At 46.2% G+C, this 12,373-nt stretch overlaps 1 protein-coding gene across 1 annotated transcript; it reads left to right on the top strand.

Annotated features, from left to right (window-relative positions):
- The first annotated feature begins 694 nt into the window (after positions 1 to 694).
- Eef1g (eukaryotic translation elongation factor 1 gamma) lies at positions 695 to 12,016 on the top strand. Its single transcript, XM_021151612.3, has 10 exons — positions 695 to 871; positions 1,875 to 2,033; positions 2,819 to 2,882; positions 3,021 to 3,163; positions 3,500 to 3,643; positions 6,295 to 6,424; positions 6,680 to 6,884; positions 11,153 to 11,325; positions 11,420 to 11,544; positions 11,778 to 12,016. Exons 1-10 carry the CDS (start codon positions 860 to 862, stop codon positions 11,934 to 11,936), a joined length of 1,314 nt encoding a protein of 437 aa, XP_021007271.1. The 5' UTR covers positions 695 to 859; the 3' UTR covers positions 11,937 to 12,016.
- Positions 12,017 to 12,373: the final 357 nt, after the last annotated feature.

Here is a 12,373-nt window from a genome sequence, read left to right as displayed (position 1 = left end):
CTCCTTCCCACTTTCCAGCACTTTCTTAGGGAGTGCCACCTCCACAAGGCAAAGGCACTGATTTCTGAGAACAAGCTTTGCCCACATGAGGTTTGTCCTGCTGCTCCAGGTGATGGGAACCACAAATTTGGGTTTAGGGTTTGTCTTTTCTATCCTTTAACATGAAAGAGAGTTCAAATTGCCCATAAGCTGGAGTCAGATTTATTTTCAAATTTGGATATGTGTAAACTATTGTATCAGAACTGGGCTGCCTTACCCGACCCTCTGGGGCGCAGCCAAGCCTGAGAGGTGCTGGTGACGTGGCAAGTTGGTCCGTGCTGCTTTGTTGTATAAGTTTTAACAGCGCGGAGTTTAATCGGCGCAGACCTACTTTCGGACGTTTTCGGCCGTGGGCCCCAGCTGAACAGACCCTTTATAGAAAAAACCCGAACAGGAACAAAAGGAATTCAGTAAATTGCCACCCCTTCCTTAAGGCAGTTCCTGTAGTTTGTCACGGGTTCCAGATTCCAGCCTTCGAGGGGCGGTGCTTCCGCCAGGTTCTCACACTTTTCCCCTCCCTCGGTGAGCTCCGTCTCCTATCAGGCTTCCGATTGGTCGGCGACGCGGGCGGGGCAGGATCGTCCAGAGTTATACTACGCAGGCGCCCGCTCTCTGCGCTCCAGGCAGCGGGCCCCACCCCTCGCTTTTTCCAACTCAGCGGGGCTGTAGACGGAACTGTCGTGCGTATGCCTTTTATGCCGTCCTCGCTTTCCGGCCGCTGTTTCCACACTTGCTCTCTCCTTTCCTCCTCCCTTGTCTCCCTTGCGGCTTACTTTGCGGCAGCACCGACAGCCCCACCCCCTTTCTCTGCGGAATCACCATGGCGGCTGGGGTAAGTTTGCCGGCTCCGGTGATTCGGGTCACCCTATCCACCGCCATCCTTTGCCTGAGTGGGGCCAGTGGGCGCCAGGGGAGTTTCAGACCCAAGCCGCGAGCCGATCTGGGGTTCACAAGCCGTACGATCGGAGAGCATGGTTTCTAGGGCCTGAAGGGGAACTGAGGCTGGGGCTCAGAGGCTAGAGGTGGAACGTTCTGGGGTTGAGGAGAAAAAAGAGATGCTGGGTCTCCATTGTCTGGACCTTTAAAAAGTGTTTAACCTCACTGCCATTTTGAGGTGTGGCGTCTGAGCAGGTTGGTGGAACTTTTGCCACCGTCTTGTGGGACAACAACGAGGACGTGGAGAGGAGAGGGTCTTTGTGGGAAGGGGCGACTGGCACAGTGGGAGGTGACCTTCGGGGAGGTTTGAGAGCCAGAGGAATAAAGGGACGGTGAAGTGAGCCCATATGGACCCTGCTGGTGAGATTTTAGTAGGGAGACAACTGGGAACTCACTGCAGGACAGGACCAGAGGGTTGTTAATTCGCGATGTGCAAAGAAAGGCCTTTTAGGAAGAATAACTGATGAACATTGGAATTCAGCGTGTCGATTCTGGGGGGAACTTTGAAATCCCTTGGTCTGTGTGTGTGCTTTTGAAGTGATACCAGCCTGCAAGTAAGACGCCGGGTCACTGCCAATGAATGAAACAAGGGTTCTGGGAGAGATGGGTGTGAGTGTTAGTGTGTTTAGGCAGATGGGAGTCTGGTGGGACCAGAAGTTTTGGAGGGAAGAATGCCTCTAGAGATGTCCTTAAGAGAGGTCACATCTGTCGGTAAGCTTTATTTAGCAGCTGGGATGTTCTCCTTCTTGGTATTTCAGAGGACTCTGATTACATGGGGCATACTCGGTTCACTAGGAGTGAATCTAAGCTGTGCACATTGGAATTGCATGGAAGTGTGCGTGGGGTGCGTGCATTCAGGGTTCCTTCCTCTAGTCCATCCTTCACCCTTTCTCTTGTAGACCCTGTACACATACCCTGAAAACTGGAGGGCCTTCAAGGCCCTCATCGCTGCTCAGTACAGCGGGGCTCAGGTCCGCGTGCTCTCCGCACCACCCCACTTCCACTTTGGCCAAACCAACCGGACCCCCGAATTTCTTCGAAAATTTCCTGCCGGCAAGGTGAGTGGGGAAGCATCTGGGATCTCTAGAATTCCATTATTCTGGAGATGGCCCCCATGGTATATTTCTTTTCTTTTTTTTATTTTAAAGAAATTTTATGGGGCCAGGAATGTAACCTATGAAAGCCCCTGAACTTGACTGCCCAAAGAAAAAAAAGATAATTTTGAAAGCTTCTGGTAATCCCAGGACTCTGGAGACTGAGGCAGGGAGATTGTGTGAAGCAAGCCTATAAGTACAGTAAGATCCTGTCTCCATTGTATTTATGATGGAAAATTCACAGCTGTTCAGTGACTGTCAGGAGTTAGACCTGGTTTATATTTATAGGATAAAATGTATTGTCACCAGGTGTTATCTGTATGTATGTATCCAGTATGTCTTGAGAATTGGATTCTTACCCCAAAGAGCATGAGTAGAGCTAAATATCCAAATCTAAATATAGAGGCAAATGCTAAGTCTGAATTGCACCTAATGATTTGGGCAGTGAAGCTGTAGGATTGTTGGGTGGCATCCATATCTGAATTTGTTTATTTTGAGGTGGGATCTCAGTAGCTCTCTGACTGGTTTCAGACAAGGGTATGGGGCACACTTCAACTATGTTTGAATTTCACCATTGTGAATTCATATCATAAGGGATACTAAGTAATTTTCTCTTCTGAGCTTGAGATGTCATGAGTTAGCATAGCAAGAGTTGTCTGTCTTAACATATTTAGAACAATTCAGCCTGGAGAATTGGCTACTGAGAAATCCCTGTGTTTATGTTTTCTGCTACTTTCTTTTCTCCACAGGTTCCAGCATTTGAGGGCGATGATGGATTCTGTGTGTTTGAGAGCAATGCCATTGCCTATTATGGTAATTTGTGGGGATACAGGGGTGAGAGGGTATGGGGGTAAGGCTGTAAAAGCGGCTGTGGCGGACAAGGTGGAATCAGAAACCCGCCTTGGTTTTGGCATGATGTCAAAGTTTTAAGCTCTATGTCTGCCTTTGCAGTAAGCAACGAGGAGCTTCGAGGAAGCACGCCAGAGGCAGCAGCTCAGGTGGTGCAGTGGGTCAGCTTTGCTGACAGTGACATCGTTCCTCCAGCTAGTACCTGGGTGTTCCCCACCTTAGGCATTATGCACCACAACAAACAGGTACGCTTTGGAACTTGGGGAGAAGCTGGGCCAGAGATAGAGTCAGAGCCTACATTTTGGGACTGGGAAACAGATGAAGGAAAAGATACCAGGAGTGTGTGGGCAATGCAAAGACTAAAGTGGTTACCATCAGTATGGTGAAAATAAAGTCATGTTGATCATGAAGAAATTTAACACGAGTGGTTCATTTCTGATAAGTTTCAACTGATTCTAGAGTCTAAGATAGAGGGTGGGGGTTGAGTCAGTGCTGGTTAAATGGCTTCTTTAGTTCTGTTGGTGGGGGAATCTGAGGAAAGGGACTTGGTACCCACTAAGCTTGAGTATTCAAAACAACAGGCCACTGAAAATGCAAAAGAGGAGGTGAAGCGAATCCTGGGGCTGCTGGACACTCACTTGAAGACTCGAACTTTTCTGGTGGGCGAGCGAGTGACACTGGCTGATATCACAGTTGTCTGTACCCTGTTGTGGCTCTATAAACAGGTAAGGTTTATATCCCATTTGACAGGGGTTAGACATGTACTAGGGTAACCCTGGTTCTGCTTAGGACAGACCAGCAGTTAATAGTTGTAGGGATCCCAGCAGTGAGAACTGTGACTATTTCCATCTTATTAAAGATGGATAAAGGCTGGGTGTGGTGGCTCATACTTGTGTAATCCCAGGACTTGAGATACTGAGACAGGAGGATCATTCTGGTTTAAGGCCACCCTAGGCTACATAGTGATATCAAAAATAGAAAGCAAAAATCAAAGATGTAAGAGACAGGGATAGTGACTGCAGCAGCAAGGGCTTTTGGAGGCAGATTCAGGTCTTTGTCTTAACTTCACTGTTTAAAGATGCAGTGGAATAAGAATTCTCATAGTTACTTATCTGTAATAAATCCAAGGTGGTATTCAGCTTATGTCTTTTGAGCATCTTTGAGATTTCCACTTACATGTATTTGCATGTGTGTATGCATGCATGCATATCCCAAGGAGCTTGAGTTATAGATGGCTGTGAGCTACTATGTGTGTGCTAGGAATCAAACCAGGTAGCCATCCCCAGCTGCCCCAACCCCCATATTTTTTATATATTTTTTAAATATTGTATTGCTGATTTCCAGGCAGCAGCAGCTCTGGACCCATTCTGGTTCAGAATTATAGTCCAGTGAGAACAACAACAACAAAAAGACATTGTTAGCCAGACCGGTGTGCCTCACAGGGTTCTAATAATCCTTCCATGGCCACAACACACAGCTAGTACGTGTTCAAGTTTAATGACCCAATCACTGCAGAACTTGCAGTATGTGACTAACTGAATTCTGCCATCTGTCTCCATGACAAGATTTACCCTCCTATACCCACTCCTGTTTGACAAAGTAGAAAATGACAGGGGCTGGAGAGATGAGTCAATAGTTTAAAAAAATGCTTGCTGCTCTTCCAGAAGACTCTGGTGGATTCTCAGCTCTCACATGCTTCCTCATAACTGTAACTCCATTTCCAGAAGATCTGATGTTCCAACTTCCGTGAGCACTAGGAATGCACGGGATGCATAGACAAACGCACAGGCAAGACACCCAGATACATAAAAGTACCAAACAGGAGCTTGTAAGATGGTAGTGTGGGGCAGGAGCGATGGCTCAGCACTCGAAGAGTTCTTGTTTTGCAGAGGTCTTAAGTTTATTTCCCAGTACACAAATGGCAGCTTAAAGCTATATAACGCCAAATCGGGGAGCCAGTGTTTTATGACCTAAGTGGGCTCAGATGTACTTGGAAGAAAAGCACTAAAACATAAGAATGAAATCTTAAAAATTTTTAAAGAGGATAGTAAGTTTCCAAGGAAGGGTTTGAAGGATTGTGTTGTGTCTGTGCTGGGCGCGTGCTGTGTCGCTGCTCTACTCTGTCTAGTCTTGGGTTGGTTGTGGCATCGGTGTTAGTTAGAGTCGCAGTGGCAGTGCACGGCTAGAGTGGAGCCCGGTGATTTACCTGGCATGATTTATGTTCCATTCCTAGCATCACACACGAAGTGTCTGTTTTTGGAGGGTTGTCATATTTAGCAAAATAAGTGTAGTAGTCACCCCACTCTACCCCATTTGGGTGCTGGTTTGGAACCCGGTGCCTTGACCAATGCTGGGGTCACCTGCTACTAAGCCACATTCCTAGCCCTGGTACTCTTAGACAGGCTCTTCTTACAGACTTTTCAACCTCCTTTTTTGAGACAGGGTTTCTCTGTAGACCAGGCTGCCATAAAACTCAGAGCTCTGCCTGCCTCTGCTTTGCTTTCTTAGTGCTGGGATTAAAGGCATGAGCCACCATGCCTAACTTCACTTTTCAACTTTTGTTGAAAATTTTGTTGGCATGTGAAATTTTTAAAATTAAGAATAGATGAAAGAGGGGCTGGAGAGATGGCTCAGTGGTTAAGAGCGCTGACTGCTTTTCTAGAGGTCCTGAGTTCAATTCCCAGCAACCACATGGTGGCTCACGACCATCTGTAATGGGATCTGATGCCCTCTTCTGGTGTGTTTGAAGACACACCAGTACTCACCTACATGAAATAAATAAATAAATAAATCTTTTAAAAAAGATGAAAGAGCAGAATATGAAATCATTAAGTAGCAATGGTGCATGAAGGACTGGGAACAGCCATCCTCGACTGAACTGTAAAGACAAGGGAGAAAGTGCCTATAGTCCCAGCCCAGCAGGGTAGAGATAGGAGGATCCTGATGTGAAAGGCTCACATGTATGGGTTGTGTAATAAAGCTGACTGGAACACAGAAAAAGACTGGAGAGATAGCTCAACAGTTATGTGGTTAAGGGCACTGGCCACTCTTCCAGAGGACCAGGGTTTAATTACCAGCACCCATATAATGCCTCATAGTCATCTACAGCTCCAGTTCCAAGGGATCCTAACACTGTCTTAGGGCCTCAGGGAACACTGCACGTATGTCGTAGTATACGTGCATATGTAGGCAAAACACTCAATACACATAAAACACAACTTTTCTTTGAAAGGAGTCTTCCAGGAGGTGTAGTCATTTAGGGTTTTGATGTCAGGGCATGGAGAGGAAAGTGGACCTGGAGGTAAGGGGCTTGTGGTTTGAAATCTGTTCATGGCCTTTCCATTATTGATCTTGTTTCTGTCATTCCCTCTGGCAGGTCTTAGAGCCTTCTTTTCGCCAGGCCTTCCCCAATACCAACCGGTGGTTCCTTACCTGCATTAACCAGCCCCAGTTCAGGGCTGTCTTGGGGGAGGTGAAGCTGTGTGAGAAGATGGCTCAGTTTGATGGTAAGTCTGAAGAGACTGGGCATGTGATAGATAGGGTCAGGGTCCAGTTCGCTCCTGTCGACCCTTTGACTTGCATAGCCTTGTTCACCCAGAGAACATGGGTGTCACCCAATAACTGATGTTTACATCAAACTGCAGTGCCGTGTGACAATGTGTGTTTTGCTTTTTGAGGCCATCACTTTTTCCCTGCCTGCTGCCGGGTTTGGGAGAAAAAAGAAAGAGGCTGTATATTTACTTTCTTCCCTCCTTTGCCAGCTAAGAAGTTTGCAGAGAGCCAGCCTAAAAAAGATACCCCAAGGAAAGAAAAGGGTTCACGAGAGGAGAAACAGAAACCCCAGGCTGAGCGGAAAGAGGAAAAAAAGGCAGCTGCCCCAGCTCCTGAGGAAGAGATGGATGAGTGTGAGCAGGCACTGGCTGCTGAGCCCAAGGCCAAGGACCCTTTCGCTCACCTGCCCAAGAGGTAAGCTGTTGCTCTTCTCACATCTAGGGCTACTATTGTGGGTTGTTACAATGCTGATGGGTATACGTAGAGTCCAGGTCTCATGTGTCCAGGTTGTGCTGAGGGCCTGAACTCAGTTCCTCATGCTTGCATAGCAAGCACTTTGCCCACTGAGCCATGTCCTCAGCCTCTTGGAATTTTTCTAACAGAAGGGCAAAAGCCTGTTTAAAGTGGAGTATAGTGGGGGTGGTTTTTGGGTTTTTTTGTGTGTGTTTTTCAGATAGGGTCTTCCTGTGGCTCAAAGGTAGTTTATAGGCCTGCCTGTGCCTCCCAAGCATGGTGCATGCCACCATGCCTTACTTTGTTATTGTGCAGACCAGGCTGCCTTGAACCTGGACCTTGTGCCCTTGCACCTCAAGTACTAGCACTACAGGTGTGTCCCCAAGGTCTAGCATCTCTGCCCTTCCCAAAGCCACCTTCTGTGCGTGCACTGTAATGGTCTGTTTCATAATACTTTTTCATTGCTGTGACAACTGAGGAAAAGGGAAAACGAGACAACATAATCCGTCCCTTTAGTTGTTTTGGGAAGGGCAGAGAGACATGAGAGCTGGGGTCCACTCATTTAGCCTGGTCAAGTTGACTACAGAGCAGCCATGCGGGCTCAGTTTTGACCCACCTACATTTTGTGATGTTTTAAGTGATTGCCTTGTAAACCAGCATGTAGAAATACTCTGAATGTAGAGTTGGAAATTGCAGCAAGGATTATATATACCAAAGGATAGGTGGGGACTTCTGTCTGAGAGTCCTGCTTTGTAGTTTTTGTTTTTGTTTGCTTTTTTGGTATCAGACCAAGAAGACTTCAGATGTATGTAGTGTTCCTGCTTTTTCTTTCTTTTCTTTTTTGAGGGGTGGGGAGTGGGCTTGAGACACTGTGTTTTTCTGTGTATAACTCTGGCTGTCCTGAAACTCACTCTGAAGACCAGGTGGCCTGGAACTTAGAGATCCTCCTGCCTCTGACCCCCAGGTGCTGGAACTACCACTGCCCAGCTGTAGTTGCTATTTAAGTTGTGTGTGTGTATGGAAGATTTGGAAGGTGCTGGGGATGGAACCCGCGGGGGTTCATTTAAGACAATTGCTCAGCCTCTCAGGACAGCTGCAGCCCTGCTCTTTAAGAATACATTGAGTTTTGAACTCAAATTACTAACCTCCAGCCTTGCACCAGGATAGATTGAATGAGCAAAGTTTTGTTATGTAAAAAATAAATCTACAGTGTATCTCAATCTAGACACTTCTTACACATAGTCAGTTGATCTATATTATGGACAGGAAATAAACAAAGTGAAATAAAACAAAATCTTTGAACACCTTTGCTCCTTCTGCCTTTTCTCCTTAAAAATAATTTTTTTTACAATTTATGTGTGAGCGTGTGCCTGCTCTTGCCAGCGTAGAGGTGCAGCATTGATGTGTATAGAAGTCAGGACAACTTGAATGAGGTCAGTTGTCTTTCTACTCTGAGTCTTGGGGATCAAAGTCAGGTCACTAGGCAAGCACCTTTAACCACTGAGCCGTTTTGCTGGCTCTTAGGTACCTCTGAGGATGTTTATTTAGATGTCTAGTTTTTAATGTTACATGATGGGATGTTGAAAGTGTTTTTTCCCTTAGGATTTTTGTTTGCTGTTGGTTTGTGGAAGGGTTTTTTTGTTTTTTTTTTTTCCTTTTCCTTTTATTTTATGTCACTGTCTTCAGACACACCGGAAGAGGGCATTAGTTCTCACTAGAGATGGTTGTGAGCCATTGTGGGTTGCTGGGAATTGAACTCAGGAACTTTGGAAGAGCAGTCAGTGCTCTTAACCAGAGCCATCTCTCCAGTTGTTTTGTGGACAGATTCTAATATAGCAAAGGCTGGTCTCAACTGTGTAGCTAAGAAGTGGCCTTATTCCTGAGCCTCCTTGGCTCAGTCCCAAGTTTTAGATTTCTGACATGTGCCACCACAATTCCTTTCCCTTAGGACAGCTCTGGCTGTCCTGGAACCCACTCTGTAGACCAGGCTGGCCCCACACTCAGAAATCTGCCTGTTTCTGCCTCCCAAGTGCTGGGATTAAAGGCGTGCGCCACCATGCCCGGCTTTTAAGATTTTTAATGCCATAAACTATCATTTGTTCAAGCTTTCATTCTGGTCACGTTTATTGTTTTGTGGTTGTAGAGTGTTGGAGGTTCACACATGCTTATAAAGTGGCAGTCCTAGCTTTTTGAGACGGCATCTTGTAGTCCCTGCTGAGATTACAGATGCAGTCCATACCTGATCTGCACTATTTGGGAGCAAGGGGGAACATGGAGTCTAAAGAAATTTTTAGTCATACATTTTTGCTGGAAGGAGAAGGGTTTGAGGCGAGGCCTTCAGGCCCCTCAGATGATGAGTTGTCTCCTGGACATTTGCAGACCAATCTGGGACCTGTGGTTAAAGAGCAGACTTATGTCTTTGCTAGTAATCTGGAAAGGTTTTACCATTTAACCTCGGCTATGAAATGAGAGAAAGGTAACGATGTAACTCAGGTGCTAAGAGGACTGAGTACAACAAGAGATCCTTAAACTGTAGCTTTTGAGTCAGGGTCTTGTGTGAGCTTGGCATGTATCTGAGGATGATGACCTTGGGCTCCTGATCCTTCTGTTGCTATCTCCCAAGCACTGAGTATGGCACAACCATCACCCCCAACTTGCAGGAGTATTTATGCTAGTAATTTAAACCACTCCGCTGATTTTCACTTAACAGGTTGTGGTAGGTTGTGTGCAGTACAAGATTTACCTGCTAAAAATTCTTCTCACACAGGATTCCAGGCAGGTTTTGAACCCATGGGTTTTTTTTTTTTTTTTTAAAGATTTATTTATTTTATGTGAGTATACTGTCAGACACATCAGAAGGTGGATCAGACTCCATTACAGATGGTTGTGAGCCACCATGTGGTTGCTGGGATTTGAACTCAGGACCTCTGGAAGAGCAGACAATGCTCTTAACCTCTGAGCCATCTCTCCAGCCCCCTGAACCCGTGATTTTTTGTTACTCGGTTTCTCAAATGCTAGGATTATGGTGTGCTCTACCATACCTGGTAAGAATTAGCCCTAGCATGTCACAGGATTAAATTGTTGCACACAAAACTTGGTAACTCACGGCTGCATCTTTGGAAACAAAGGCCAAAGGAAAGGACATGAAGTATTAGTTATCCCACTTAGTGAGATTACAGATTTTCTTCAGTCCGTGTTCAGCTTTTAATAGTTTCTGTAGATTTGTTTCTATTTTATATGTACCATGTGCATGCCTAGTGCCTGAGGAGGTCAGAAGAGTGTAGAGGGGGCACAGCCCCTGGAACTGGAGTTAAAGATGGTTGCGGACCAATTTATAATTGGAGGAAAGAAAAAATGGACCCGAGCCATGGGGAAGTAATACCTCCTGTGCCTATGCTGGCTAGCTTTCTTGGCAGCTGACCTGGATGGAGTGTCAGGTTACTTTGAAGATAACCTGGACCTAAGAGCTTTTCAGTATGTAAACTTGTTAGTGGACAAAGAAGAACCAGAGGACCTGGGTGTAAAGAAAGATTTGAGGTGGCTGTTCTCTGAATTCTGGTTCCAGCCTGTAACCTGAGAAGGCCTGTGTGGTGGGGAGGGAGACTCAGACTTGAGCATTGACTTGTGGCTCCTGGGGAGTGTCCAGGAGAGGCTAGAGAGAAAAACCGACTACCTTGCTCTTAGCCACCACCTGGGGGCAGCAGCTACCTGTGTCCTCGCTGGCTCACTGGATGCTCTGAGTCTTGTCTTTCACAGGGACTATTAACAAGATCCTGCCTCAAAAAGCTAGGACTGGTGGTGTAACTAGAATGTATAGCAGTTTGTTTAAGTGTGTGTGAACCTCCACCTCCAAGTTAAATACCCAACACTCTAAAAAAAATATGTATATAAAACCACAAAACAATAAACATGACCAGAATGAAACCTTGAACAAATGATAGTTAAATTGCTTGTTTCAACTTTATGACATTAAAAGGTTTTGGCTCACCGGATGCTCTGAGTCTTGTCTGTGCATGTCAAGACAGGTAGACAGAAATGTCTTAGCTCTTCATGTCATGCTTCTCGTTCTCTTTACTATTTACTATTAGTGTCTGCCATTGCATTACATTACAGGGACCACTTCTGTCATACCAGTAAGTACTAACTGAAAGTTAGTACTGGCCTAGAGATGCTTTGCGGTCTTGGTAGGGCTTGCTCCTTATGGAACTCCTATGTTTTCTTCTCTTTAGTACCTTTGTGTTGGATGAGTTTAAGCGTAAGTACTCCAATGAGGACACCCTCTCTGTGGCGCTGCCATATTTTTGGGAGCACTTTGATAAAGATGGCTGGTCCCTGTGGTATGCTGAGTACCGCTTCCCTGAAGAGCTCACCCAGACCTTCATGAGTTGCAACCTCATCACTGGTGAGAAGAGGAGTGGGTCTGGGAGGAAGAGGATCCAAGGTAGTGGGTGACATGATTCCAGAGACTAGCTAAGTCTCCCTTCCCCCCCGTCCAGGGATGTTTCAGCGATTGGACAAACTGAGGAAGAATGCCTTTGCTAGTGTTATCCTCTTTGGAACCAACAACAGCAGCTCCATTTCTGGTGTTTGGGTCTTCCGAGGCCAAGAGCTTGCCTTTCCGGTAAGGAAGATGTTGGGGGGAGGGGGTAATAATATGGGAAACTAGGAGTCTTGAGCCATGGCCAGTGGGTATGAAGGAAGAATTCTGGACTAAACATAGGAAGTGTGTTCAAATCAGTGGGAATCCTGGCATCTGCTGTCATGTCTGAGCTAGAATTTGGACAGAAATGGTGCCTCGATGTCCAGTGTCTAACCACATGCCTCTGTACTGTTTTGTTTTTTAAAAATCCTCAGCTGAGTCCAGATTGGCAGGTGGACTATGAGTCGTATACATGGCGGAAACTGGATCCTGGGAGCGAGGAGACCCAGACCCTGGTTCGAGAGTACTTTTCCTGGGAGGGGACCTTCCAGCACGTGGGCAAAGCCGTCAATCAAGGCAAGATCTTCAAGTGAACAAGTCTTGCCGGTCGCCTAGCTGCCTGCACCTACCCTTCAAGGGAGATGGGGGTCATTAAAGGAAACTGAACATTGAACTTTTTCCTGTCCTGCCTCCTTTGTGATTGGTGGCTTCTTCAAAGTTTTTGCCTATGCCTGAGACATCAGTGTGGCAGGGCAGAAGTTTTCAGAAGAGCAGAAGTAGAGGCCTGGCCTCAGTTTTGTCTTTATTGCCCTGCTTCCTACAATGATGCTGTTGTAGCTGGGGAAGATGAGAAACAGACTGGGTGGTGACATAGGGTTTAATTATTACCAAGTTCTTAGAAGCTATGTCCCAGACTGTAACCATTGAAGAAAGTGTCTGCTGAGCTAAGGGGTAGCTCCCAGTGTGCAGAGGTGTTTTCTGTCGTAGCTGCTGTCTGGGTTGGGTTCTGGAGTAACCTCGTATGCAGTCC

Source organism: Mus caroli, unplaced genomic scaffold (genome assembly GCF_978045245.1).
Source record: "Mus caroli unplaced genomic scaffold, Mus_caroli_1 scaffold_20, whole genome shotgun sequence".
In the NCBI taxonomy this organism is placed as follows: domain Eukaryota; kingdom Metazoa; phylum Chordata; class Mammalia; order Rodentia; family Muridae; genus Mus; species Mus caroli.
This window is presented reverse-complemented; position numbering and strand designations above follow the sequence as displayed.

Excerpts from the sequence above, each read along its gene's own strand:
- Eef1g (XM_021151612.3), top strand. Across the intron at positions 2,883-3,020 it reads CAATGCCATTGCCTATTATG|TAAGCAACGAGGAGCTTCGA; the intron begins GTAATTTGTGGG and ends CTGCCTTTGCAG. Across the intron at positions 11,545-11,777 it reads GCCAAGAGCTTGCCTTTCCG|CTGAGTCCAGATTGGCAGGT; the intron begins GTAAGGAAGATG and ends AAAAATCCTCAG.